The sequence below is a fragment of the Mycena indigotica genome (assembly GCF_014461135.1).
Source record: "Mycena indigotica strain 171206Taipei chromosome Unknown Mind.scaff0011, whole genome shotgun sequence".
NCBI lineage: Eukaryota > Fungi > Basidiomycota > Agaricomycetes > Agaricales > Mycenaceae > Mycena > Mycena indigotica.
The window spans coordinates 1,850,145-1,877,599 of NW_023503010.1; the positions used below are offsets into that span (position 1 = coordinate 1,850,145).

A 27,455-nucleotide genomic window follows, 5' to 3' on the forward strand; every position below is an offset into this window, starting at 1 on the left:
CCATCCATGCGCGCGTCAGCGTCCGGAGCAGCTCCGGTAGACATAGCGGGCGTAAAGACGACAAGAGCAGAGGAGGAGGGGTCAAGTGGCAGGGGCGGTGACGAGGGGGGTACGGACTCGTACTCCGAGCCTGAGTCAGCACCAAACCTGGCAATCTTGACCGGTTAATCCCGTAGAGAGTTTCTTCTGCTGTAAGGGCAACCCTGGAGACTCCGACGAAAGCCTAGCAGGGGAGGATCCAAAGCGTGAATAAAAGCTACGGGAAATACACGGAGGGACCGACCTAGCAGGGGAGGATCCAAAGAGAAGAAACTCTAAGGGTCCGCCTGCTAGGGCGCCAACTATATACTGGTCGTCCGTAACTGCCGACGTAGAGCGCAGAAGGCCTGAGCGGCGTCGCAGGCTCTGTCCCAAGGTGATCGTTGGGAGGGTCTTGACGGATCGGTGATTGTGCGGGCGAAGGAGGCCGTGGACGATGGTCGGGGTGGGTCGGAGCGTCCGAGGGGGCGCCGGTCGGATGCGCCTCGGATGCGTTCGGAGGGTCCGAAGGAGGCCGAAGCGGGGGTTCCCCTGACACTGTTAGTAAACTCTGAGTGATCCTGTGTATAGTAAGACACAGATATAGTGAACTTGTGCATAGTAAGGCACATCCAGTGAATTTGTGTATAGTAAGACACAACCATAGTAAACCCTGTGCATAGTAAGGCACAACCATAGTAAGCCCCAAGTAGATTGGCTATAGTAACAGTCAATTTACTTACCTGGTAGTTGAGTATTGGTACTCTTCTGCTAAAATCCTCAACAAACTTCAAACCTTTTGTTGTTCTTTGTTCATCCTTGAAAGTTCTCTTTAATTACAACACTCAACCTTTAAGTTCCACCAGTAGCACATCTGAATCAGTTAGTCGTTTCCTGCGGCTCGAACCCCGAACACAAACACATACATATTTTGGATTTGATTTAGTTGGTTAGATTTGATATTTAGCTACCTAGCTCATTTCCTCCGTGTATTAACAGCTGGATGGGTGCGCCTTTTCCCTTCTCGTAGGTCAGAGTTGGCTTATAACGAAGCAGACGGCTTGGAGTGGTTGGCATCGTGTACCGCTGGCAATTTCTTGGTGTGTATCGTTGACAGAATGCAACCCTCGGTGCTAAACCCACGCTAGCTTAACCATGAGATGTATCGTATAGATCCTGACTCGAAGAAACATAGTCGTAAACGTAAACGAGGACGTCAGGATGCAGGCTTGCAGCCCACTACTAGTGGCTCGATCTCACAGAGCTCGTACTTGACGATCAAGCCTGGAGGTCTCATCAGAAAGGTGAATACTTACTTGGGCCTACTCGTGAGCAACAACTCTGGCAAACTCATCTCACTATAGTCTATTGGGTTGACTGTCGGAGGCATCGAATATCAAGTCGTCTCGTACTACACTGCGGCAGACCTTCTGCACGGGCCCTTGGACGTTGAGTCTGTTCATCACAGCTTTGCTTGCATGGCTAAATGCGCGACGGTTTCAGAAACCTTACGCCAGAGGTCTGGGGCCCCGGGACCTGAGTGCTTTTGATTTTTCACAGTTGCGTGTTGTGGTGGAGCTCGAGCACAATGACGGGGTCACGGTGTTCGGGTGAGTGTGTTTTGTCTTTGCCGTTCTTGTTAGTACACTTACTTATCCACAGACCCAATGTCGAACTATTCAATCAGGAAACATGGCTTGGCCCATGGCCCCTTCCACCGGCAAGATCAAATACGGCTGCTCCCAAAGCTGGACCTTCACAGCCCAGAGGCACAGCATCTCACACGCGCGGACAAACACAGGCACGCTCACCAGCGCCGCAAGACCCTGACTTGCCCCGACAGTCTCGGGCTCGCGAGAAGAGCGGAGAAATAAACACGGGAACAGGCGGCCACTTGGGTACCTGTTGTTGTTTTCGTCGGTGTTGCTGCCCAGAGTACTCTGGATTCCGATGCGCGAACGAAGAATATTGGAAGACTCATGTGCGTAAATTTTCGATCTTGTTTTCAGCGGAACGAAAGCTAGAGCTTTGATTCTAAGGTCCCTTATTGTCCCCTTACCAGTCCGGATGGTGAGCGCCGCGGCAAGTGAATGGAAGATTGTTCCACATTCGCTGTTTTGACCACCAATATGTGCCAGTTCAAATACAAAATCTAGCAGTCATGAAATTCTGAACTACTTGCCTGATGCATTGAAAATTATTTTGCCCAAGCTACCTGAGTAATAAACATGTACAAGGACGTTCCAATGACTACGGATTCATTGACTTTACAGAAGAAAAATGTGATAGCAATCATGCCATCATATACACATGACTCTCTATTTCTTCCTTTACGCATCCACCAGCGACGCCGGACGCCGTGTTTGCCTTGCTCAACACATTGCTTGCTCTCTGGACAGTTATACTCGGCTTGCATGCGACAGCAAACGACGCGCATGCGACACACGTGATCGCGTGGCGGGACCGCAGCCCTGACTCAATTGAAAATTCACTCTACTCAATCCCGTCGCAGCCGCAGCCCGCAATGACTAGGCACGCGCAGTGACTGCGTCCGCCATGCACGGCGCAAGCGTATGTTTGACGAGTATAAAAGAGAGAGGATGGAGTCAGGATTCGTCAGAACAAACTTCCAACCACTCCTCGCAAACAAACACCAGCTCTTCATAACCAAATACGATGTCTTCCGCCTCGTCCTCTGCCACCTCCCTGCTCTCCTCCGCTGCCTCCTCGCAGTCGAAGAAGGACTATTCTGCCGCCTTCGCGACCCTGCAGTCCGCGTATGGCCTCGGCGGTTCTGCCCCGATTGTCGTTTCCAAGAAACAGAAGCAGCCCAAAGTTGCACCGAAGCAATCCGCCTCAGCAAAGGGCGCGAAAAACTACGAGGCCGCCTTTGGCTCTCTCTCCGCCCAGCTCGGCACCAACGCCAGCTTCAGTAGCGCGAAGCTCCCGAATGTTTAGGTGCTTCACGCCTTCTCGGTGTAACGAACAGCTGAACTGATCTTTTCCTTCAAGTCTGATTCCATACCACGCACTATTCGCTGAAGCACACATGCATGCTATTCCGCAAGGAAGGCGCGCCCGGCCTGGGGTATTTTACTACTACCCTTGACATCGCCGACAACCGCATCCATCTACCTTACTCTTCGAGGTAGACGGTAACATTACGTCTTGTATCTTGTTTGCATCCCACTCCAATATATCTCCTTCCTGTTCCCGCCTCCATCTTTTGTGTCAGCAAGTGACTGGTCAATAAATCTGATCTCACCTGAAGGCTGAAACAAAATCAGTAGTACATTCTCCAGAACAAAAACTCTCCAAGCCTTTAAACTCGTACTAGTACAAAAATCATTAAATACTCTTGCTTCATTTCAATCCTCCGTCACCACTCGCGGTTATTGTCAGCTCAAACCAGGGCCCGAATACGTACTGCGACTAAAGCTGTATGTCGATGGCGTGCGCGATGAGTACATCCGTGCGGGCACGCCCGAGAGCAGGCCCTGGCGCTCGAGCTCCGCGGGGTTGCGCGGGAACGACGCGCCGGATAGGCGGTCCGCGGCGAGCTGCGAGCGCCCGCTCTCGACGATGCTGAAGCACGTAAGCATTGCAATCGGGCACGTGAGTCGTGGGAACGCAACGCACCCTTGCATGACCGCGGCCGTGGTCGTGCGCCGCGCAGGCTGCTTGGTGACGTTGTCGCCGTACCAGTCCGTCTCGTCAACGATCTCTTCCGAGAGAATTTCCTAGATATACCCTTTAGTAACAGGAACAGGATCTGAAAAATGTTCAGCTAACTTCGATGATATCTATAGACGCGTCAATGAAATACTGCAAGAAGGACAAGAAGACGCAACTAACCTTCAAGAGTGACGACACCCAATGCGCCGCCAGGACGGCCCGGTGTTTGGCTGATAATTAGCAAATGGGCACGGCCAGTTTGGCTGATGGCTGTTATCGACGAGCCCACAGAAATATGGAAAACGCACAAATAGTCGAGTGCCTGGAAGCAGCTGATGCCGGGATGCGCCTCGGGAAGGATGGAGAGCGGGAGCGACGCGACAGTACATTCCTTAGACGTATCGTGACGGATAAGCTGCGTTTGTTAGTTTATTTGTTTAGCAAGGGTGATGCAGCGGGGATTGGGGTACCTTCTTGACTAGTAACAGACCGATGAACTCGTTCGGGTTGCCCTTGGCGTGGACAGGAAGCCGCGAATATCCGCTCTTCAAGCTACGGTTCTTTAATAGTCTGTTTCTTCGGGAAGGGCGGACCCACATGAACTCCAGCAACTCGTCATCGAGAATCGCATCCCCTGAGAGCGACACCACGTCCTGGGGAGAATCAGGCCCACGCCAAAACCAGAAGGGAGGTGCCCACCTTCATTGGCGTCATAATCGACTCCACGCTCTTCATGCCCAGTTCAAGAGTGCCGTTCAAAATGCTGATTTCGTCTTCGCGGAGTGGGTCCGCGCCAGTTCGGTGCAGCTGGAGGAAGCTCTTGAGTTGGGTCTTCTTGTACATGTACCCGCCCTCCGCGCCGAGCAGCCAGTCCAGCAGCCGCGCAATCGGGTACGCGATTGGCGCTTCCAGATACATCAACGCCAACACTAGCGGGGCACAGGCGGCCCCAATCGACAGCCCGTACCGCACAGAAAGCGACTGTGGGATCACTCTGATGGGTACTAGTTAGTCAGCGCCAAGGGAGGAGAAAGCAAGCTTACTCGCTGGTGGACAAGAAAATGTCCCGTCAGTCAGAGTATACGGTTGTGGCAATGAAACTAACCCGAATATTACTGAAACGCGTTAGCCACAGGACTTGAGCCTAGTTTACCCACTCACCAATAGCCGTTGTGGACAACACCACCGCCGCAATTCCGCCTCCAATCTGCACGCATCAGCATGAATACAAAAAAAGTTTGCTCCCACTTACCGCGCTGTCAAGGAAGATGGGCAGACTCTCGTTGATGACGACGTTGCTAAGCAGTAGGACGACAAGCACCCAGTGGCGGCCCTTTTGCAGCAGCGCCAGCACTATAGCATGTATCAGCAACCAATAATTGGCCAACACGCCGCGTACCCTTCTTCGCGTTCGCCTGCTCGGTCGCGTTCTCGGACGACGCGGCGAGCACTTTCAAGTGCAATTCATCCAGACCCATCAGCGCAATCGTCAGCCTGACCACCGTTAACGCCGCACAACAATGAGAAGAGACAACTTGAACCTACCCAGCGAAAACACCACCAAGCAGCACGAGCACCGCGCTCACGCCCATCTTCTGCCAGAAGCCGTTGCCCGTCCCCGGTGGGCCTTCCGGGTGGTGGCCAGCAGTGTACATATAAGTGTGCATCGGATTCGCGAGGGTGGAGAGGCAGGACGCTTTATAGCAGCAGCAGCGAGAAGAAGACGATGGTTATGGTTATGAGTAAGTCCCAAGGCCCCAGCCCGCCAAGCGCAGGGTGGAGAGCGTTGTAATGAAAACGCCAAGGGCTTAGGGGCCCACCTCCGACCTCCATCCTTTTATTCTCGAAGCGTGGGTTTTGCGCGCCTCGCCCAATTGGGCAGCTCGCACGCACGACAGAGGGTGGTTATTATGCCTGTGGGCATAATGGAGCGGTCCAAAAGCGATATTGGCTGGGGGGCCGAGCACAGCTTGGCGGGAGCGTTATGTAATGGTCAACCCAGATGCCGCACAAACAGAGCCTGTATTCTAGTGTCGAGTACTAGTCCCAGCTTTGTCTACTCCAAGGTCTACTTTAATCTCAACGGGCTCACGTGAGAATTTGCGACGGCGGACTTAGGGGAGTGTGGCCACTACCGTCTTGCATAATGCCGAAAGACGCCATATACCACCGCCGCACCAGCTAGCACCAGCAGCGCGAGCGTAGTGCTCCCGATAACAGACGTCTCGTGCTCGATCTATATGCTTTTCAGTGCACTACAAAGAGGGAGGGTCAAACAAACTTACGACGCTGGTAAATGGGGACAGAATCGGGATTGTAAAGTGCTTTGCAGGCCCGGGCGGGTGTTTAGTGTTGTGGCCATGGGCGGTCCCGCGGAAAGAGGACCAGCCCAGTAGGAGCAGGCCAAGCACCAGGAGGGCAAGGATGCCAAGTAGGATCATCTACATGCAGGTGTTCAGCAAACATATTCAGCCCAAAGAAAAACACGCACTATAAGCCTCTCAAGCGCAGCATGACGCGCGTCGTGAAACTGGCGGTCTTTTGCACGCTGCCGCTCTCCATGTTCAAAGCCCAGCAACGTTGTCTCTGCAGCAAACGCGCGGGCAGCCCAGTATTGCTCGACACGTGTTCGTGGTTGTGGCTCAAGTCCGTCAAGTTTGGGTCGCTGGATCACTTGCTGATTTTCATTGGGAGACTGGTGTCGTGGTAGAACTTGTTGATGTCGTTCTTGTTCTTGGAGCCCTAGCGCAACGCGGAGGGTCTGAGAAAGCACGGGCTGGCTGGCTGACCGTGGACTGTCTGCATTGTTTGGTTTACGCAGGCGGTTCATGGACGGTCATGAGAGTACAGAGTCAAGTTGATCGCAAACTACACACAACAAATTACACCTTCTTCGCACTCGTCTTCGACCGTCCCAGTTTCCCGCTATCCTTCGACACAGTCGAATCTCCACGCAACAGTCCGTATCCCTGGGTATCGCTCTCACTGCTCGCTTTCTGCCGCCTTGCATTGGTCACGCTCCGCCGCAGCCCGTTCACGACACCTTGCATTGCCGGCACGCCCGTCTTCCGGACCGCATCCCGGAATCTGCTCTGCGAACTCGGGGTCGACTCTGGCGAGGATGTGGGCGAAGCAATCAGATGGGCGGGCACAAAGTCGTGGAATGTCGCGCCGTTGTCGTTAGCGTGTGGGACAACTTCGACTGTCAGTTCAGGCTTTGAGGTGTCTTTTACCGCAGAGTGTGAGTCTCGATGATCCAATGTGGTCGATAACTCACCAGCGAAGGTCCCCGGCCGCTCCTGCTCCACTCGATTTCCGCCCCCTGAGCCACGCTTGACCTTCGTGAGGACTCCGTACTCCTCGTGGGGCTTGCCAACGTATATGTTGCCCTCCTCGTCGCTAAAAGTGTACCGCGCAGTGTCCGCATCGTAGGCAATCCGCTTCATCCCCGGTGGCAACCGTGTAGAATCCTTCTCAAGTTACCATCCTGACTGGCCCTGCCTTCGGCAACTCACCTCTTCCTGCTGTGTCCATCGGCCCATGGTGTTTTATGGTGTTGGTATATGACGAAGGAACAGGCAGGCGAGGCCCCAGCTCCACCCTTTATAACTGCGCGTGCAGAACGCCGTGTTGCCCAAATCGCCGTCAGCACAGCTTTCGATCGACGCGGATTTAGGCAACTGATTATCTTTCACTGCTAATTTGGTCGCGTGCCCGCCCACTGTCAATGTTAAGCAGCTCCCTACTCCTGTGAGTCATGGTGTATGCTCTCCTGGCCCAAGTCGTTGCTAGCTCTTCTTCGTTCAGGCCTTTTACTTGCTATTCTAGTCTAGAAATGGGCATCGACACGGCCATCTCAATCACGGGTATCTTTATCAAGCCCTGGCGAAGACATTATTGGCACAGCGAAAAGGCGTCTGATACCTTGGTGCGAACACATCCATTTTCCATCAACAAACATGGGCTGAGGTGCCCGTCTTCCAGTTCAAACTTCAATACGACTATGACAGCGACGAGTTGGACGCCGCCGCCGCACAGCGTGTCAATCCGAAAGGCAGAATAGAAAATGGATCGTCTCCGGCTGCTAGGCCTCGGGTTATATTTCAAGTCGTCGCAGTCATTCTGATGCAAGAGCTAAACAAGAACAAGAAAATATATTGGGGAAACACTGTGGAATGGAATGGAAGCAGGACACAGGACTGTACGTATTGCCAACATCTATTTTGGAGAGCAGGGTAGATGGATGGCGATGTTGACGAAATCAAGGGTAGAAGGATACCCCAGGCCGGGCCCGCCTGCCTTGCGGCATAGCAACATATGTGTGCTTCGACGAATCGTATGTATGTGTTCATGGTATGGGATCAGACTTGAAACAAAAACAGAATAAGTCGGGTGGTTCGTCAAGATCAGGAAAGCATAAAGCACCTAAACATTCGGGAGCTTCGCGCTACTGAAGCTGGCGTTGGTGCCGAGCTGGGCGGAGAGAGAGCCAAAGGCGGACTCAAAGTTTTTCGCGCCCTTTGCTGAGGCGGATTGCTTCGGTGCAACTTTGGGCTGCTTCTGTTTCTTGGAAACGACAATCGGGGCAGAACCGCCGAGGCCATACGCGGACTGCAGGGTCGCGAAGGCGGCAGAATAGTCCTTCTTCGACTGCGAGGAGGCAGCGGAGGAGAGCAGGGAGGTGGCAGAGGACGAGGCGGAAGACATCGTATTTGGTTATGAAGAGCTGGTGTTTGTTTGCGAGGAGTGGTTGGAAGTTTGTTCTGACGAATCCTGACTCCATCCTCTCTCTTTTATACTCGCCAAACATACGCTTGCGCCGTGTATGACGGACGCAGTCACTGCGCGTGCCTAGTCATTGCGGGCTGCGGCTGCGACGGGATTGAGTAGAGTGAATTTTCAATTGAGTCAGGGCTGCGGTCCCGATACGCGGTCACGTGTGGCCACTGACGCGTCGTGGGCTGCTGAATATCGCAGTAGAACAAGCCGTAGCGGATCGGGCAGGCATGGTGTGGCTGGCCGATGCGAAGGGCAAGAGGGGCAAGAAGTGAAATGAAGGCATCGTCACGGTCATGTGCGGTGATGCCATCACGATGTTGACATTTTCTGCCTCTCACCCTCATCTCAGGAAGTGCCAAATGCTGCAGCGGGCGCAGCTGGCGCCGCCCTCCACATGCTCAGCACAATCCCCCCACCACATCAGCCACACACAACAAATCACGTGCACACTTGTTCCCAGTCCTGCGCTCCCATCTCGTTTGAGTCGTTTCTCCGCTCAAAGTTTCCACCCGATGACCTTCTCCCCTGTCGATCGCCATCTAAAAACGCCCGCTTTGCTATCGTCAGACTCCGCCGCAGCCTGTTCTTCACTGGATCCATTTCATTATTTCTTTGAAAATTCTTTCTCAAGGCGTCAACGTTAACATCAGGATTCCACTCCCTTCGTCTCCGGGAAGGTTACCATGGGCCGTGGCTACTCGCCTCTCAAATCTTCAACCCGCATTGATAAACGGGATGTTGAAGTATATAGCTCACGCGCGTCATTCTATACACGTGTATGCTTACATAGATCATCGATTCTTGCTTTTGCCCTCTACCGAGACCTCGCCGCTCTTCGCGTTTGCCTCACCGCGCCCTTTTCCTTTCGCGCCGACACCGCCTCGCTTGCTGCGCTCAACAGGTTATGGGCCCCGGCCCCCTTTTTGTCGGCGCCCGACCCGTAGCCGAGTCACGTCACCACCACGTTCCTTTTTTCCTCTCGCTCCCTACCTTCTCGACATGGGTCTTGCCCCATACCTCGTCACCACTATCGACCACATACAGGACCTCCAGCCAGACAACTTCAAGAAGCATTACCCGCTTCTCAAGCAGTTCTTCCTCGCCGTCGGAGCCGGATGGATCACCCAGGACGAAGAACCGGAGCCGCTCTCAGCCGCCAACGAGAGAATTGACAGTGAGGTCTCCTACCTCATTCTGGCGAAAACACATGAGGACTACCGCACGAAGCTCACCGAGCTTTCAACGGCTCGTGCCCGCTGGAAGGCACTCAAGGACAACTTCATCACCCGTACCCACTCCGACAGGCTCATTGCCTTCCAACAACTCATCACCATTGACCACAACATCGAAGATCCCATCGTGCTGTATACAACACAGGTCTCTAACCTCTGCACGAAACTAGCGCGCATGGACCTCACCATCCCGGACGACATCAAGACGTGCATTCTTCTTGCACGCCTGAACCCCGGCATGTACTCTACGCGCAAGGATCTGGTCAAAAATGAGAAGTTCCCTTCCTATGAAGATGCTGCGGCCCGTCTGCGTTCGGACGCTCACGACAACTCTAAATCCGACCACATGATCAAGGTCGAAGATGTACCAGTGGCCTTTGGTCTTGCAGCTCGCATTCCATCTCCCCCTTCCGAACCACCACCACAGGAAGCATTCGCGAAGGGCTTCCGTTGGTGCTCCCCTCGCTCTGACAAGGATTGTTTCCGCTGCGGACGTGAAGGTCATCGGGCTCAGTTCTGCCTTGCGGACATGCCGCAAGCAGTTCGTGACTGGATCCTCAACTCCATCTCACGTCGTGAACAGGCACCAGCCCCTGCGCCTTCGAGCTATTCCCCATCGCTCTCTGGGCCCAAGACAGCCCGGAAAAGTGAGCAAGGTCTCGCTGCCCAAGGCCCCCATGTTTCCGACGATGACAGTTCCTCCGACGATGAACCACAAATACCTTGGGAGATCCTAGACAAGAAACAAAGGAAGACGTTCAAACGCCTTGGCTTCATGCCTCCGGCAAGTGCTTCGACTGCAGCTGCTTTCGCCAGCACCAGTCGTTATGTGATCTGAATCACGAGAGCCATTCGGGTCTCCTCCACCCCGCACAAGACACGAGGTGTATCGGATTCGGTGGGAGCTCATTTTCCATCTTGTTTCTTTCACCCACTGCTCTGCGTTTTTTCTTGCACAAGACACAAGACGACATGGATTCGGTGGGAGCCTTTTGTACCCTACATACATTCTTTCGTATCCGCGCTGCTCGCTAGGTGGGAGTGTTGAAGTATATAGCTCACGCGCGTCATTCTATACACGTGTATGCTTACATAGATCATCGATTCTTGCTTTTGCCCTCTACCGAGACCTCGCCGCTCTTCGCGTTTGCCTCACCGCGCCCTTTTCCTTTCGCGCCGACGCCGCCTCGCTTGCTGCGCTCAACACGGGAATCTTTCGGCTACTCGAGCCAGAAGCGGTGGCAAATGACGCTTCAAACTTGAAAAAGCATGACATCTCAGGCTCTACTTAATCTAGCTCTTTTCAGACGAAGTCAACACGACTTTCGGCGACGATTCGGCACATAGCGTGTGCAGACGAGGAATTTGACTGTCAATAGTCAACTTCAACAGCACGAAGACAAGTATGGGTAGAATGGTGCACAAAGTAAGCAGCATTCAGGTTTTGGTGCGTTTGGGGTGGACTCGTCGCTGAATCCAATACACAGATTCTGCCCCCACAACTGGACGCCAGACACGAGACTCCAGCCACTTCCAAGCGCAAGGGGTAACGGGATATCGAAAGTTGAAACTCGCTATCATTCTGCAAGACATCAAAGAATAAGTAACAGAATGGTGGATGCGCGATGGTGTCAAGAATGGCCGGGAAGTCGTTTCTGGATTGATTGCGCCAGTTACTAGACTTGGGCATTAGCGTTGACAATGGACAACTGGCAACATCGGAGAGACTGCGAGCAGACACGGGCAATACTTATTGTCGCTAGGCAAAAAAATCACTGGTCAAAGCTGGATTATGCAGTCAAAAACTTAAAGGGTTCGGGGTGTCTCTCAGACTGGTGGATGTGAAAGGCAAGAATCGCAAGCCGGAATGTGCCCACTGAACAGAAGGCATCACAGGTTGCGTAATCCGATGATGTTCCTCTTGCCTTAGGCTTCGTCTCTCACGAACCAAGTGGGCCAGCGATACGCTCCGTGCGATGCTAGAGTAGTCTGTCCCACCAGTGTGCAGGCTGCCCGTCAAGCCTCCAGGGCTCATCGCTCAGAGCTCAAACTTGAAGTCCTGTCAACCTTCCAATTTCGTTCCATTTACCTGAACACGCGACCACGTACTTGGCCCGGCAGCTCATCTATCCTCCGAGCCCAAGCTAATCCCCGCCTCGGAGCTCCACGGCACATCCCCCGCGCTTCTCCAAGATGTCCACCTCGACGAGTTGGCCGCACTAGACGCGCACACGTGCCCGATGGCTGTGCCGATCGTGCTGGTTCGGCCGCCAACGATGTCATTGTCAAGTCGACGGGGTCGGAGAAGTTGTGTAGAACTGAAGTACCCCCCGTCTGGTGTCCACTCCTGCCCCGCATTACGGCGCTGCGACACATTTAAATCCGAGATGCGCGAGGCCGCTTCCTGAAGCGTCCGATGCTGGGTCGGAGCGTGAAACGGGCATCCGCCGCGCATTGTAAGGTACGCCTCGCCATTGAATCCTTGAATACCTGCCTAAAATCATCAGAAGTCGCCGCCCGAGGAGGCATAAACCCAATAACCCCAGTCATGCGCACTGTCTCGCCTGACCCGAGCAGCGGTGCCAGCCAGTGGGCACGCAAAATCGTATCTGCCATCAGGCTACAGCCATAGAGCCCCCATATGCAGCGAGTGTATTCGTCTCTTCTAAACAGCGTAAGTGCTTTCTTGTGTGGCCGGTCAGCAGACTCGGATGCTACAAGAGTATCGATACCTGGTAAATGTTCAGCCCCTGCCCCGCAACAACCCCGGCGGCTGACACTCGCTGGCAGCCTGGGGCTCCGAGTCGTCGAGGAAGCGCCGACATCATGACGTGTGTTTCGAATTCGAAGTGCGTCCAAACATAGACCACGGCCCCGCCGAAATTTAAAAGCCCGCTGCAACTTCGGATGGCTGCAACTCTTCGCCATGGTCGCCCTACTGCGTGTCGCCGCCTGCGTCCTTCTCCTCCCCTTTGCGCTGTCAACGCCGACGCCGACCCCGGCCGAGTCGGAGTCCGACCTTGTCCTCACGCCCAGTGGGTACCAAAACCGCGCCAACGTGCACCATGTCCCCTCTGGCGCGCACATCATGCATGTCGCTGACAAAATTCACGTGCTCCATCCCAACGGCACCCTCTTCAAGGTCGTCACCCCCAAAATCAAGGCGCCAACGCCCGTCGTGGCCCGCAGCGCCGCCTCTGCCGCCGCAACAATGGCGAGTGGGTGGATTACATACGCGTCGTGGGTCAGCAGCGCACCCGACACACAGCCGATTAAGAACTTTACCACATCGTTCACCTCGCCACAAGAGCCCGCATCGAACATTGGTCAGACGTTGTTCCTCTTCAACGGGCTGTGTCCCGCGGACGGCACCTCCATCATCCAGCCTGTCCTCCAAGTGAGCATCTAATCGCCATCTTATCTTATCTCATTTGCTCTCTCTAGTATGGGTACAGCTCACGCGGGGGCGGGTCATACTGGTCCTCGGGGGCGTGGTATGCCTTCTCGAACACCGAGTTCTTTGCATCGCCGCTTGAGCCGACGCCCGACAACTGGGCGCTCAACGCGACGATCGGGCTGACCAACTTCACTGCCGGCACGGGGTATACTTACGCAATCAACATGCAGGGCGCGCCCGGCGCGAAGCTCACGGTCACGAGCCCGCAGAACCTCGTCTGGGCCACCATCGCGCTCGAGTCGTACGGCGTCACGAGCATAAAGAACTACCCGGCTGGCTCGACCTCGTTTAACCAGGTGTCATTACTGCTTAGCAATGGCACCGTCCCCGCGCCGACACAGAGCTGGGCTGTATTCAACAACAATACGGACGGGATCACGACGACGGTCGTCGCAAACAAGTTTAATGGTGGCGTGGTTAAAATAAATTACTGAGCAATGTACTATACGAGCTGGAGGAATGTGAACTTGGGAATATACCATGTTGATAAATAAGAGAGACGTCTTGAAAGGAAGCTTTGTAATATTGAATGATTGCACAACTTCAACTTCAAGTTGAATGCGAGCGATCACAACTCAACATATCAAGAAGAACCAAAAGAGAACACTATGCCAGTGATGCGTCAAGATGCCGGGTGTCAACGTGCTCTGTTGAGGACAGCATATCTTTGCTGTAATTCAATAATCGTTTGATTTAGGCAGCCTGACAATGATGTACAACTCAGCGACATTTTTACTTCCCCCCAGGAAGTCACTCACTGCTCGAGTAGGCAATGAAGAGTTGTGTCCGTATGGCCATTCGGCCGTGATGATGCTGCTGCTCTCATGTTGATAACGAGATGATCTTCGAGTTGGAGATGTAGGTGGTAGAACGGTGGTAGATGTCTACCCATCGACAGTTTCGAAAAAAAATCGGCCCCCACATGCTTTAAAAGTCGGGCGTGAGGCTGGTTGGAAGGCAAGGCTACAATGGTGACCTTGAAGTTGTTCTTAGCGGTGAGTGTTTTGGAAGACAGTGAACACACCAAGCCATGCTGATACGTCCAGCTTTCGTCCCTCTCCATCGGCCTATGCAGCCCAACCGCGTTGGCAAACAGCACAGTCAGCCTCCCGGTCCCCGCCGCATTCGTCGTCAACTTCATCGGCAATCTCGCGGCCGTTCAGGCAACCGGCGCGGGCGACGACACCCGTTTGTGGTTCCAAAATGTGGACAACAGCATCGAGGAGTACTCCGTCAGCGGGCCCCTTGCATTCGGCGGGCTCTTGTCGGCCCAGACGGTCCGCGTTCCCGCCTCTGAGGTCCTCCCCAATACGGTCATCGCCGCCGTGTCTGTGAGCTCCGCAACTTTCCAGCAGGTACGGCCCCCGAACGCCTGAGGGTACTAGATAAACCATCACCTCCCCAGATCCGCCTGTTCTTCATCGGCACCTTCGGCGTCGTGAGTGAGTACATCTTCGACGGGCCGACCAACCGGTGGCGCGGCGGGGTTTCGTGCCAGGACTGCCTCACGAAGCTGCATGCGGTCGTCAAGCAGGGCAGCACCGTGCTCTATGCGCTGTCTGACGGGGTTGCTGGCGACAGCGCACGTATCCGGGTGGGGTTCGTGCAGGAGGGCGTGGTCAACGACGAGAACGGGCCGCTGACGACGCTCACGGAGGCAACGTGGACACCGGCTATGGGGTGGATACCCAGAACGCTGAACTAAGGCGCGGAAAGTTATTATCTTGAGGTGTTGAATATGATTCGAGTTGATACCATTGACAAAGGTTGAATAAACCACCGTTGCTATAAGTAATCTTCATGTCAGTGTTATGTTGAGGTATTTCTGGAGGAGGTTCGGACCGTTTTGTGTAAAATGCTGGGAGACTTCTTTGAATTCGACCACAAGGACTCGTAAGGACCGCTGGTGTGACGTGACGCGACGGCGTCACGTCACACCAGCTCGTCCTCTTTTCGTTGTCTTTTCAGCAACTTTCCGTTGATTCCAGTTGGAATAACACGTCGAAAGCATTTCAAGTCGACCACGAAGCTTCAAGAACAGAAGGGACAACGCTGGAGACATGTATCGTTGCAAAAAACCCAACGCCGTTGAAAATTTTGTGAACAAGTAAGTGGATCCGAGTCACAAGAGAACAACGCGCTGACCGCCCAGTGGGCGTGCCAGGTCAAGGATTTGACCTCACAGCATCCTTGTCATCTTTTACCCGAGCCAAACTGGCAGCCCAGCACTTGTACCCTAATCGGGGTGTTGGTTATTATCTCTGGCCGCGCCTTTCCCCGATTGTGCTCAGCTGAGAAGTGGATTGGCGCTGGTATACCGTCAGGCACATGGACAGTCGGCTACAACGCACCTCTCCAGACCTCGCTCCAGACTCCCACTCGCTGTCAGATCGCAATCGAAGTTGTTTGCATCGCGCCTTGCTCCGCTTGAATTCAAATGACCTCAATGTGATCCTCACTCAGACTCGGAGCCCATCCCACAAGTCGTCGTCCTTTGTCTGAACTTGAATCTGCTTGATTATATGTTCGTTTCGGAGTACTTCATGACTCGTAAAATACATCGGGCCGATGTCAGTGACTCGTCCTCGCGATAATCAATCCTCTTTCTCAAGAATATGATTCAATGGCACTGCCAGCAGCCAGCCTGAACGCACGCCGCCTTGCATTTGCTTTGGAATATATCGGCGGACACTGGCAGGCCCGCAGCCCTCACCAGCATATTTGCTGCACCTAGCCGGTGTGCGATAACCTGAGGCTCGAAGTTCTCGTGCGATCCTGCTCTTTTCCGCACAAGGAGACGATACTAGTAGTACCTATGGATAAACATTGTTATACTTAACGAGTAACTACCAGTACTACAGTACTAAGCGGTTACTACTCGTCAGCCTTCAAGTTTGCCGGTGCAGACCAGTAGAGTGAACCCACGTCTTCTGGCGGAGGGGTCATTGCCAGAGATCATATATGTTATCCTAACCTATCTTGAACTTAAGATTTTCGTCCAAAGCTTGCTAAGCAATCTGATGAATCATAACATCAGTCACGGCGTGACCACTGCTTTTGCCTCTTTCCTCGTCGTCCCCCAGGTCTATCGGCGGAATTTGGGGATAGCGTGAAGGTAATCTCGGCTAGAACCGTGCTCCCAGTCGTCCCAGAGCTCTGGCTCTGTCTGGCTACTGCGTTCTCTCTTACTGGGGGGGGGTGCTTCTTTGATCGCCTTTGATGCACTCACACAGATGTCACACAAATAAGGCAATTTTGGCTAATCTGGCCCTAGTTTTTTGCACAAAACTTCCGTTTGCGTCCGAAAATGAGTTGCAGCTCTCTGGATCGCTCAAAAACTCTCTAATCTCCTCAAGAACGTCAGCTTGTGACCTGAAGACGTCGGACTATTTATCGGCACGCTCGGGAGGCTCGATCCCACGTGTTTTCTGACTATCTTTTGACTTCGGCGAGCGCTCAACACAGGCTTGTTCTTTCCCCCCATCTTCCCCCCTGTAACAGTGCACCCAATGCCCCTCTGGACTGGCGTGCCCTCTCTGCCTTCAGCTATGGCGACTGGCGGCCACGATCAGCACCTCCCCTCCATCGTGGATAGGAGCTCCGACTGCGCCACAGCTGGTATCGGCAAGAAGGAGGACGATGGCCCTGTGCTGGCCTTGGAGCTCAGCGATATTCTCGTCGACGAGTTCGCAAATGATCCTGAGGATGCTCCGTCTACTCAGTCGTTGTCCGTCCCCGATGTGGGGGCACGTCTGTCTCGCTTGACAGGAAGCGTGGGTAGGCATGACGAAACTTTCGCCCCGTCCGAGCCACAAGAGAGAGGTGCTAGGTACCAGCCGTACCCATCTCCAATGCGGCCGTCGACGGTCAAGTCGGTGCGGATTGATCCCAATTTCGGTGCAGAACTTGAATGTCATAATAATCGGCCTTGCAGGAGAGCGTAATGTGGACTGGCAGTGCGCCTTTGATGGCTCCGACCATCCAAAACTACAATCAGGCTCCATGGACGAGCGTCAGTGGCCCTCTGGCTGCGAGGCCAGCGAATAGTCACTTCCCGGCCGCGTTCCGAACCTTCTCCCAGCCACCGACCGCATCTCAGATGCCCTATTCGTATGGAGGCCTCCCTCCTCGCAGCTACAACCAACTTCCGACGCCACCATATACCCCAGTCGCGCTTCCTCGGCCTCTTCCGATCATCAGTGTCCCCCAAGTAGTCCATATCCCTGAAGGATTTGCGCCGTCTTCGCGTCAGCCGCCACCCGTCGAGAAGGTTGACTCGCCGACGCGCGCCCCCACGGAGATCAAGAATTTGGTGCTTCCCGACCCGAACGCGGCCGAATTCATGCGCCGCAAGATGGGGATCCCGAAAGATCGTGTAGTGAATCTGCGTGCGGTCCCCGACACGACGGATCACAGCCGCCCGGGGACGCCGCTATACCAGCTCATCGGCCTCGCCATCTGCGGCAGCGATCACCAGAAGCTGACCCTCAAGGGCATCGAAAACGCGATCATCGACGGGTTCACGTATTACTCTGACAAGCGGGACGTGGCGTCCTGGAAGGTACTACATCCTCCTTTTCTGCCCAAAGAGCCATCTCACCCTTTCGCAGAATTCGATCCGCCATGCCTTGTCGCTGTACAAGATGTTCGTCCAAATTCCTCGCGCTGCCAACGATCCGGGCAAAGGCGCATACTGGACGATCAGCACTGCAGACGGCGACGGTTTTGCGCGGAAGCGCAATCGCAAGAAAGGCAAGGCAGCGAAGAAGCCCGCCCCGAAGTCAGTAAACTTGAATTTGTCGGTCTATTTCATGTGTTTTCTAAACAACCGCAGATACGAAGACTCGGACGAAGACTCTTTCTTGGACAGCAGCAGCGAGTCCGAGGAAGTTGAGCAGCGCTACCATCCTTATGCTCGTGCTACTCGTCAGGCATCCCCCATCGTCACCGGCCGACGCGTGACGACTCGTAGCGGCGCAAAGAAGGCTCTGCAGCTGTAGAGTCAACGATCACAATTAAAGCCTCCACGCACACGGACTGGGCTTCACGTTTTACTTGTATCACTAGCTTGTTCCTCTCGCTTTTCGCATTGCTTTCAATTCGCTGTCGCGCTATGAATATACCATCACTACTGGAGTTGGACTTGTAGCATACGTTGTTCTGTTCTTGATGCTCTGTTATAAACTTGTTGTTGTTCTTGTTCTCGGATGCTTTCGAAGCTAGTATCGAAACAGCTGTAAGGAATTCCCCAGTACAGCACCCTAACCCACTCAAGTTATACGCATCGGCAAGATCCTCGCTTTGACCCTTTACAACGAGATTTATTCCTTATTGTAAATAAGCATCTCCGACGATTCTCCGTAAACATCTGTCCATCTCGGACCCACTCCCTGCGACGCCGACGTTACTCGGTCGATGGAATGCAGAAAAGTCAAGCAGTGTTCAGTAATCGATAACTACAACACCATCTGACATCGAATTCACGACAACATTTGTTGTTATTCCCTCCGTCGCATCGTTCACCACTGACCACGAACTACCGGGATCGTCCCACTCCCAGTCACCAACGCGAATCAGGACATCGCTAAACGTGGTCGGCCCTGCCGGATAGCTTTGTGGCCCAACAATATTGTATGCCTCGAGCGTGAGCGTCGCCCAGACGAGCTCTTCTGGGCTGTCGATTCTCATGCCTATATCTCCTCCAGCCACATACATTCCGACCCAGTAGCTCCAGTCCGTGGGCGTGGCGACGTACTCGAGGTCGATCAGCCCACGCAAGGCCAGTCCGACGGGGACTTGGGACAACTTCGTGGCGAAGTATTGTGTCCCGACCACATACCAGCACGCAATGACCCAGAAATTCCCGCCTGAATAAGGGTCAACTTTGTCGTTAACCTCGTAGCAATATGATGTACATACCTCCAATTGAAGACGGACCATACTTCAAACGAGTCAGTTTGACAATTTTTACGACACAGATTCGCACCTGAAGTACCGGCTGCACGATTGAAGTTCCACTAGCGGGCTCGATCCCAGGGAATAAGAAGACAGTTTGGCCGGTGCATGATGCTGGGGCTGGCGGGACAACGAAGTCCGTCTCAAACCATGCGATGGGATCGCCAGTCGTTTTGTACCAATAGGCATAGGTGATCCAGCCAGAGGCCGCTGGCGCGACTCTGCGTGTGACATTGCTGGGAGGGCCTGCGTTTGTCACTGGCACGGTTTTGAACAGCGTGCCGTTCTCGTGGAAGACGTGGATTTCGCTGACTACGCGGGTGATTCGAGCGCGATCTGGGACGATGTGGACGTTTGCGCTGTCTTGTTGGCCCCCGGGAGTAAGAACGAGACCTAGCAGAGGTGGAGCATGACCAGGAGGGGGAGTGGCGAGCCCGATGACGATGAAAAGGGAGCTAATGATTGCGTGGAGGATTTTCAGCATTACGGCCTACAAAGACATGAGGGTAAGTAAACAACAAGCTCCCGTAGTCTGAACAATTGACTCACAGAAAGAGCTCTGTTCGTTCAAGTTCTCCGAGTCCTGGTTCTCTTCTGCTTAAATGCGCTGTTTCCACTTCTCGGTGTATGTGGATTAGATGTCGGTCTTTTCCGTCTAATCATAGTGAGTAAAATAGCCTTCTTCCCAACTGCCAAGTGCGAATCCTAGAGAGCAGAGACGCTAAGTTTTGATGAGATGTCTTCCTGCGCTTGGTCAGCAACACTTTTTTGCGTTGGATTGGGACGGAATCAAGCTCTAGTGGATTCTCAGCTATTCATTCAAGGTTCTCCAATGGCAGATTTGGGTGTACTTGGCAGACGGACATGATATTCGAATTCATGCGCCAATCGTCGATGTATTTTGTGTTGATCCACTCCCAGTGGGACAAAGTCGCGATAGGCGCTTAGATTCCGCGTGGCTTCGAGGTTCATAGTTTGGATTTGCGGAAACACAGTATGAGGTGCGAAGAATTGCCAACAGTTTTTGATTTCGTCTCTGTGGGACAGTGTGAGTACGCATAAGAGTGAGGTCGACGGAGTGTTCAGTCCACGCATTTTTTTGGTATACGGTTTTTGTGGGTTGGTTAGGTTCATTGCACTACAGTACTGTGGCAAAGAGCCCGCTGGACGACGCCTAACGGATAAATACATGGTCGCCGGCCAATTTGAGCTTGAGAAAGGTGAACAGTAGGATGAGGCGTTATGACGAAGGGAGCAGGGATAGAACGTTGGCCTGGATCCCACTAGACTGCCTGTTGCTCAGCTGCAGGTTTGTTGAGTTGGACGAGGACAAGGAAAAGGACAAGTTCAACCAAGGAAAGAATCAGAATGAATCGTGATCGCTGATGTTGCTCGGCGCGTAATGCTGTGGCTGTACCAACCCGACATCCTCTGACTCCTTCCACAACCATGGCCACTTCATCGTCGTCGTCCGCGAACAAGTTCGCGACAATGCCGCCCAAGACGGCGGACCTCGACGAGACATGGACATTCTTAACGGAGGGCGTTGACCACATCATGAACAAGCTTCATGAGGGTCTTTCATTCGCCGGCTACACCAGTCTCTACACGACTGTCTACAACTACTGTACTTCAACAAAGATGCATGGCAAGCTGGAGGGCAACAGAAGTGCGTCCTTTGCAGACCAACTCTCCTGAGCCACTGACCTATATTTTTCTGCAGCCGGCGCTAACCTCGTTGGGTCCGATTTGTACAACAAGCTCACGGATTACTTTGCCAACCATTTCAAACCCATCGTCAAGGTACGTAAAAGCCCTTGTCTGCGCTCCTCTTCGCCCTTAGGCACCTCGTGTCGCCGGCGCGTGCCTTGTGGGCACCTTCCTTTCTCCTGTTGCGCATCGATTATCCGATGTTCACAAACTTGCTAGGAAGCGGAGGTTCTTCAAGACGAAGCTTTACTCCGATATTACGCGACTGAGTGGGACAGGTACACCACCGGCGCTAATTATCTCAACCGACTCTTTACCTATCTCAACCGATACTGGGTCAAACGGGAACGAGATGAGGGAAAGAAGGGCGTCTACCAAGTATACACTGTGCGTTTTCCGCTACTTATAGTCTAACTCTTACTAAACTTGCTCTCAGCTTGCATTATCACAATGGCATCAGCACCTCTTCAAACCCCTACAACCACCAATCACTGCCGCTCTCCTTCGCCTTGTTGCCGCTCAACGTGACGGAGCCACCATAGACCAAGCTCTGGTTAAGAAGGTCATCGATTCATTCGTTTCTCTGGGACTCGACCCCGCCGACCCCAACAAAGAATGTCTTGACGTTTATAAGGAGCAATTCGAAATGCCATTCCTTGCGGCAACCGAAACCTACTACACTGCTGAGGCGGAGGCTTTCCTGAATGCCGGAGGTAGCGAAGGTAGCGGCAACATCCCCGAATATCTCAAGAAGGCCGAGGTCCGTTTGCGCGAGGAGGAGGAGCGTGTGGTGCGATATCTTCATACCAAGACACGCAAGGAACTCGTCGGAAAGTGCGAAAATGTCCTTCTCAGAGCTCACGCACCGCGAATGTGGGAGGCATTCCAAGCACTGCTCGACTTTGATGCCGACGAAGACCTGCAACGGATGTACGCCCTTCTCGCTCGCATTCCGGAAGGTCTAGAGCCTTTGCGCAAGAAATTCGAGAGCCATGTTAAAACTGCGGGATCGGGTGCGGTCGGTGCATTGGTTGGCCCAGACGGCAAGGCAACTGGTGCGGCGGCGGATGAGAAGAGCGGCGAACTCGATCCAAAAGCTTATGTGGACGCCTTGTTGTCTGTCCACGAGAAGAATGCAGCCACGGTAGCACGCAGTTTCAAGGCAGAGGCTGGGTTTGCTGCTGCTCTTGACAAGGCTTGCCGAGAATTTGTCAACCGCAATGCTGCAACAGGTGCTACTTATAACTCTGCTCGTTCTTATGTTTCTCACTATATCGTTTAGGAACGAATGCCTCCCGGTCACCTGAACTTCTTGCCAAGCATGCCGACATGCTCCTCCGAAAGAGCAATAAAAGCACAGGCGATGATGACCTTGAAGGTTCATTAAACCGTGTTGTATGTCTCCTCCATTCTCGTATCTGACACAGTCTTGATTGTTTACCTTCAGATGGTCTTGTTCAAATACCTCGAAGACAAGGACGTTTTCCAAACATTCTACACCACCAAACTCTCCAAGCGTCTCATCCATGGCGTCTCGGCATCTGACGAAGCTGAGGCCTCCATGATTTCCAAACTCAAAGAAGCTTGTGGCTTCGAGTACACCAACAAGCTGCAACGAATGTTTACGGATATGTCATTATCGAAAGATCTCACGGACTCATTCAAGGAGCGAATGGCGCAGACCCATGACGATGGGAATGATATTGCATTCAGTATCATGGTTCTCGGTACCAACTTCTGGCCCTTGGCCCCGCCGACACACGACTTCCTTCTTCCACCTGAACTATTACCGACTTTCGAGCGCTTTACACGTTACTACCAGACAAAACACTCCGGCCGTAAACTGACTTGGCTGCACAACTATTCGAAAAACGAGCTGCGAACCAACTACACGAATCAGAAATACATCCTCATGACCAGTGCTTACCAAGCAGCCGTTCTGTTACAATACAACCGGAATGACACGCTCAGTCTGCAAGAGCTGCAGGCGGCAACGAAAATCAGTGACGAGATCTTGAGTCAGGTGTTGGGACTGTTGACCAAAGCCAAAGTACTGGTGAATGAGGAGAAGGATCAATACGACCTGAACCCAGGTATGTCTCGGCCTTTTCCACGAGTTTTCAGCTTTTAAAATTTGTAGGCTTCAAATCGAAAAAGATACGAGTCAACCTGAACATGCCGATCAAGGCTGAGGTCAAGGCTGAGGAGAGCGAGGTCCGGAAAGCGGTCGACGAGGACCGCAAGTACGTCATCCAAGCCACAATTGTCCGCATCATGAAGGCGCGCAAGACGATGAAAAACCAGGCGCTAATTCAGGAGGTTATCTCGCAAATATCCCAGCGTTTCGCCCCCAAGATTCCAGATATCAAGAAGGCGATAGAGACGCTACTCGAGAAGGAGTACATCGAGCGTGTTGATGGGAGCAAGGACACATTTGCGTACGTCGCGTAGAAGACTCGCAAAACACACTAGACCATCTTTCCACTCCATTCTGGCATTCCATCGCTGCCTCTCCATCCATCGTATAGTAATTCAATCCTGCTTGCTCTCATGCTCTCTTATCCCGTGACGCATGCACTCATACCGTAGTGTCGTCTTATCTGGAATGTTATAGCCGCCCCACAAGTAAAAATGCCCATTTATATCATGAACATCTTGGACAGACTCCACGCTCGCTTCTTGGGTGCCGGCTTGGGTAGTTTGTTGAAGATCTATTCGTTGTCTTGCGCTCTGAATCAAGCAAAACTCTTTGGCGGATGAAGTTGGGTGAGAATGGCTCTCCCTGCGCTGGTTTCTCACGATTGATGTCTGCTCTTGTTCAACTCGACGATGAAGATAAGCAAGTTCTAGACCTGCATTCATACCTAAGACTCAGATAGGGAACCAAATCGACCAGCCTGAGGATTATCAGGCAGTGCGCAAATACGAGCCAATTGCAAGTTCATCCATAAATCTGGTATCATCTGGTGGCATCTGACGCTCGTCAGGACTGTTTGAAATATCATTCAAGCTTTCCAAGAGGACACGCTTCGACATATGCATTCTTCTTCTCTGGTGAAATCTCGACGTATAGCCCCCCAACAAAATCAAGCTAGGTGTCGCGATCTATCTTGACAGTCTAAGACCATCCACGCCGCCATGAACGTCTGGCACACACACCAAGTAATATTTGGCTCCAAGCTATGGCTTCCATCACGCTGGATGCCGCCGCTGCTTACATTGACAGCCACTGGGACCTGATCGAACAACGTTTCTTGCCACAACTTGAGCTGCTCCACACTTCAAGCCATACCGTTTGCCAACCAAGTTCCTTACCTTGTTTGCATCAAGTATTTGTGTAATCGACCTGCATGCATTCACAAAAATTCTATCAGAGGTCTAGTTGTTGCAAGCGGCTCACACTTGGCTAGTAGTGAGTGGGATTAAACTGAGTTCTGATGACACTGGAAAGCTGGGATCTTCGCATCGCCGCCAAACCCAGATCGACGATCAGAACTGAGAGAGGCAATAAGGCCAGGGTGGTATCTGACCACATGCGTGTCAATGTTGGGATTTGCATCCGTACGTTCAAGTTGCTGTAGTGATGAGCCACGTGCATTCAAAAACCAGCGACCACAAACCGGCTCATCGCTTGGCTCGTCCGTCAATCATTGATTGGCTTCCTGCAACATGCTGGCTTGCGTCGGCTCACGTTGTGGCGGTTCCGGCGCTATCGGGCCTTTGATCCCCCATGATTGCCTAAGCGACAGCTGATTAGAATGGGTCCAACTCCAAGTGCTATTCGTACTAGCCGGCGTTATATATTGGCTTGCATTTTCCCTCAGCATCGATTAATTTCAACAGCTGTAGCCATTAGCCAAACCGTGAATATGGATGGCGACGCGGACCATTGCAAGGACTGTGTTTGATGACGCACATGGGCGTTCATCACTTGATAATACGGATCATCTGATGCTCGATGCATCAAAGTATGATTCGCTTGCGAGTTTGCCTGTTCCTTGTCCCCGTCACTCGTCCTAAACAAAGGCCAGCGGGCTGGCTTTCATCTCTTGCATTAAGCTCGATAGGTCTATAGTCTCTTACCTCGGTACGTGGCCAGCTTTCGGAACGCATCGTATTGCTGTGTTAGTAGTTTTATGCCAGAATTTCAGACATCCCCAGTCGCTTGCCAATCTCCGCTCAGATCTTACCATCATCACTCAAATTCTTAAACGGGAGGTGTCCAAGGCCATACTTAAGCAATGTTCGGCCGCTCAACCCCAGACTGAGCTGCCTCTTTAAATACCCTTCTCTTCGGCCTCACAGGTCCCTTATACCCTGTACATTTCATGGCGGCCTCGGTTCCTACTGTGAGTGTTTGTCTATTTTAGCTTTTGAAACTTGACGAGATGTTTTGAAGGTCGAATGGCCAACAGACCCGCAACGCCCTACGGTTACGGTGGGGCCATCCAAGTTGGCGTTACCCATTCATCACATCCCGAACTTCATTCCTCTACACTTCATCATCGTCGGTTGCGGGCTCGGGGGACTCGCTGCAGCGTACTCTTTAGGGCGAGCTGGACACCGAGTAACCGTATTTGAGGGGGCGGCAAAGCTAGTGGAGGTTGGTGCTGGCATCCAAGTAAGTTTTTGTGAGCTTTACAAGTCGCATTATTCATCGAATTCGCTCCAGATTAGTCCCAATGTTAGCCGCCTACTTATTCGATGGGGCTTGGGTGAAGAGTTGCGCGCCGCGATGGTCAAACCACAAGCAATCACCTTTCGTCGATGTACGCGCATGCGTTATCAATTCAGACCAGCTGACTGATAGTATTAGATAAAACGGGTAGACGCGTAGGCTGGACTAAGTGGGGAACCACGATGGATAATGACTATGGTGCGCCATACTGTCACCTCCATGTGCGTGCTCCCCCTCTGCCTTTGTTTGGCACGTTCTGACGCCGAAGCATCAGCGAGCCGACCTGCTCAACATGCTTTACAAACTCGCAGCGCCATACATGACCCTCTTCCTCAATTCACGTGTCGTCAAGGTGGATGCAGACCGTTGTTGTGTTAGCTTGGCATCCGGCGCGTCTTTCTCCGCCGACATCATTCTTGGGGCGGATGGTGTAAAGAGTATGGTCCGCGAGGTCGTCGTTGGGAGACCAGACAAGCCGATTCCCACAGGCGATGCAGCCTACCGAGCAATCATCCCGACGTCAGTAATGCTCCAAGACCCTGAACTGAAACCGCTCGTTGACTGTGCGGAGATGACCGGCTGGATTGGGCCTGGACGACACGTTATGGCCTATTGCCTTGTCAGTTCTAGCCCTAATTCACCCCGAATTGAATTCCTGATACCCCTTGTAGCGCAACAAGAAAGAGTATAACCTCGTTATGCTCCATCCTGATCGCGGTATCCAAGCAGGAGAAGCCTATGACGTTCCAGGCTCTGTAGAGCAGATGCGTGCCGACTACGCTGGTTGGGAACCTCGGTAAATTAAAATTCATTGTTCCTGCTTCATGTACAAACTCATTTTCCATAGAGTCGAGAAGCTCCTTTCGCTTGTTTCACACACACTGATTTGGCCATTACTGGACCGGGATCCGCTCGATACTTGGGTCCATCCTACTGCCCCTATAGCGCTCCTTGGAGACGCCTGCCATCCGATGCTTGTACGTTTGCGTTTCTCTCGCGTGCACATATTGTTGATGCGAGTGAATAGCCATACCGAGCCCAAGGCGCCGCCATGGCGGTAAGTTTCTCTTACTCTTCAGATCCGTCCACGTGAACTGATGTTCAATTCCAAAGATCGAAGACTCAGCCTATCTCGGTATTCTCTTCTCGCATATATCCTCCCGCCGCCAAATTCGCCCTCTGCTCGAAGCTTACCAAGCTCAACGCTATCCACGCACCACCGAAACACAGCTTGCGGCACGTGCGAATCAGAAGATATTCCATCTCCCTGATGGACCTGGTGCGCTCTTCCACACCGTGGCATAGTACCGTCCACTAACCCGAGGCAATAGAACAAGTGGCGCGCGACATTTCTATGCGTGAGGGCATGGAAGACTCGTTGCGAGAGGCACGCAAGGGGGTGTCGATGTCAACTTTAGACCCCAGTCGGTCCGTTGGGAACGCGAACGTCTGGGCAGACCAAAGAAAGAACCAGATTCAATTCGGATACGATGCTGAGGCCGAGGCCACGCGATGGTGGAATACCCAAGGATACCAACTCGAAGCTGAAGAACTCGCTTTCAAGCTTTGACCGCGCTCGTTTATTTCTTGCTGCTCAATACTTATTCATCTGTATTCTTATCACTATCACATTGTAGATTTACTTGTCATACCTATCATAGACCTAATTTTTTTTTGTTAGGCATGGGCTTGGAACGTAGTCGATGGTACCTCGGGAAGCAGAAGTCTCTGGACTAGGCACACAGACTGGATTTAGCCAAATCAAACCGCGATAGCGCCTCATCAAACCCGCAGATATGCTATCTGGCTTTTTGCAGTATCAGGTGCTGTCATCAATCGAAGCTGGATGGCTACGGCCTCTTGGGCAGAAAATTCAAATTGGTGGACGGATGGTATCATCCACCGCACGACGATGCACCTCGATCGTCGACGCCCGCCAGCTTATTCTGAT

The 27,455-nt window shown here is 52.9% G+C and overlaps 8 protein-coding genes across 8 annotated transcripts; 5 read left to right on the forward strand and 3 right to left on the reverse strand.

The window, feature by feature from the left end:
- Window positions 1–5,824: 5,824 nt before the first annotated feature.
- Window positions 5,825–6,523, reverse strand: MIND_01173100 (uncharacterized protein; the record flags this gene model as incomplete). The annotated part of the gene is made up of 3 exons (XM_037368248.1): window positions 5,825–5,929; window positions 5,979–6,134; window positions 6,185–6,523. The coding sequence occupies 3 exons, from the start codon at window positions 6,521–6,523 to the stop codon at window positions 5,825–5,827; spliced, it is 600 nt and encodes a 199-aa protein (XP_037215174.1).
- A 2,684-nt stretch (window positions 6,524–9,207) lies between these two features.
- Window positions 9,208–10,542, forward strand: MIND_01173200 (CCHC-type domain-containing protein; the record flags this gene model as incomplete). The annotated part of the gene is made up of 1 exon (XM_037368249.1): window positions 9,208–10,542. The coding sequence occupies one exon, from the start codon at window positions 9,208–9,210 to the stop codon at window positions 10,540–10,542; it is 1,335 nt and encodes a 444-aa protein (XP_037215175.1).
- A 2,088-nt stretch (window positions 10,543–12,630) lies between these two features.
- MIND_01173300 (uncharacterized protein) lies at window positions 12,631–13,595 on the forward strand (the record flags this gene model as incomplete). The annotated part of the gene is made up of 2 exons (XM_037368250.1): window positions 12,631–13,101; window positions 13,149–13,595. 2 exons carry the CDS (start codon window positions 12,631–12,633, stop codon window positions 13,593–13,595), a joined length of 918 nt encoding a protein of 305 aa, XP_037215176.1.
- A 725-nt stretch (window positions 13,596–14,320) lies between these two features.
- On the reverse strand, window positions 14,321–15,172 carry MIND_01173400 (uncharacterized protein; the record flags this gene model as incomplete). The annotated part of the gene is made up of 6 exons (XM_037368251.1): window positions 14,321–14,505; window positions 14,559–14,589; window positions 14,633–14,862; window positions 14,917–14,946; window positions 15,004–15,051; window positions 15,100–15,172. The coding sequence occupies 6 exons, from the start codon at window positions 15,170–15,172 to the stop codon at window positions 14,321–14,323; spliced, it is 597 nt and encodes a 198-aa protein (XP_037215177.1).
- Window positions 15,173–16,670: 1,498 nt separating this feature from the next.
- Window positions 16,671–18,161, forward strand: MIND_01173500 (Fork-head domain-containing protein; the record flags this gene model as incomplete). The annotated part of the gene is made up of 4 exons (XM_037368252.1): window positions 16,671–17,036; window positions 17,096–17,722; window positions 17,772–17,941; window positions 17,996–18,161. The coding sequence occupies 4 exons, from the start codon at window positions 16,671–16,673 to the stop codon at window positions 18,159–18,161; spliced, it is 1,329 nt and encodes a 442-aa protein (XP_037215178.1).
- A 442-nt stretch (window positions 18,162–18,603) lies between these two features.
- MIND_01173600 (uncharacterized protein) lies at window positions 18,604–19,600 on the reverse strand (the record flags this gene model as incomplete). Its single annotated transcript, XM_037368253.1, has 3 exons — window positions 18,604–19,028; window positions 19,081–19,102; window positions 19,148–19,600. 3 exons carry the CDS (start codon window positions 19,598–19,600, stop codon window positions 18,604–18,606), a joined length of 900 nt encoding a protein of 299 aa, XP_037215179.1.
- Window positions 19,601–20,565: 965 nt separating this feature from the next.
- Window positions 20,566–23,277, forward strand: MIND_01173700 (Ubiquitin-protein ligase; the record flags this gene model as incomplete). Its single annotated transcript, XM_037368254.1, has 7 exons — window positions 20,566–20,785; window positions 20,840–20,919; window positions 21,046–21,213; window positions 21,263–22,058; window positions 22,109–22,221; window positions 22,274–22,919; window positions 22,967–23,277. 7 exons carry the CDS (start codon window positions 20,566–20,568, stop codon window positions 23,275–23,277), a joined length of 2,334 nt encoding a protein of 777 aa, XP_037215180.1.
- A 1,877-nt stretch (window positions 23,278–25,154) lies between these two features.
- Window positions 25,155–27,074, forward strand: MIND_01173800 (FAD/NAD-P-binding domain-containing protein; the record flags this gene model as incomplete). Its single annotated transcript, XM_037368255.1, has 10 exons — window positions 25,155–25,175; window positions 25,226–25,447; window positions 25,499–25,595; window positions 25,643–25,725; window positions 25,779–26,123; window positions 26,176–26,300; window positions 26,352–26,481; window positions 26,532–26,561; window positions 26,618–26,783; window positions 26,836–27,074. The coding sequence occupies 10 exons, from the start codon at window positions 25,155–25,157 to the stop codon at window positions 27,072–27,074; spliced, it is 1,458 nt and encodes a 485-aa protein (XP_037215181.1).
- Window positions 27,075–27,455: the final 381 nt, after the last annotated feature.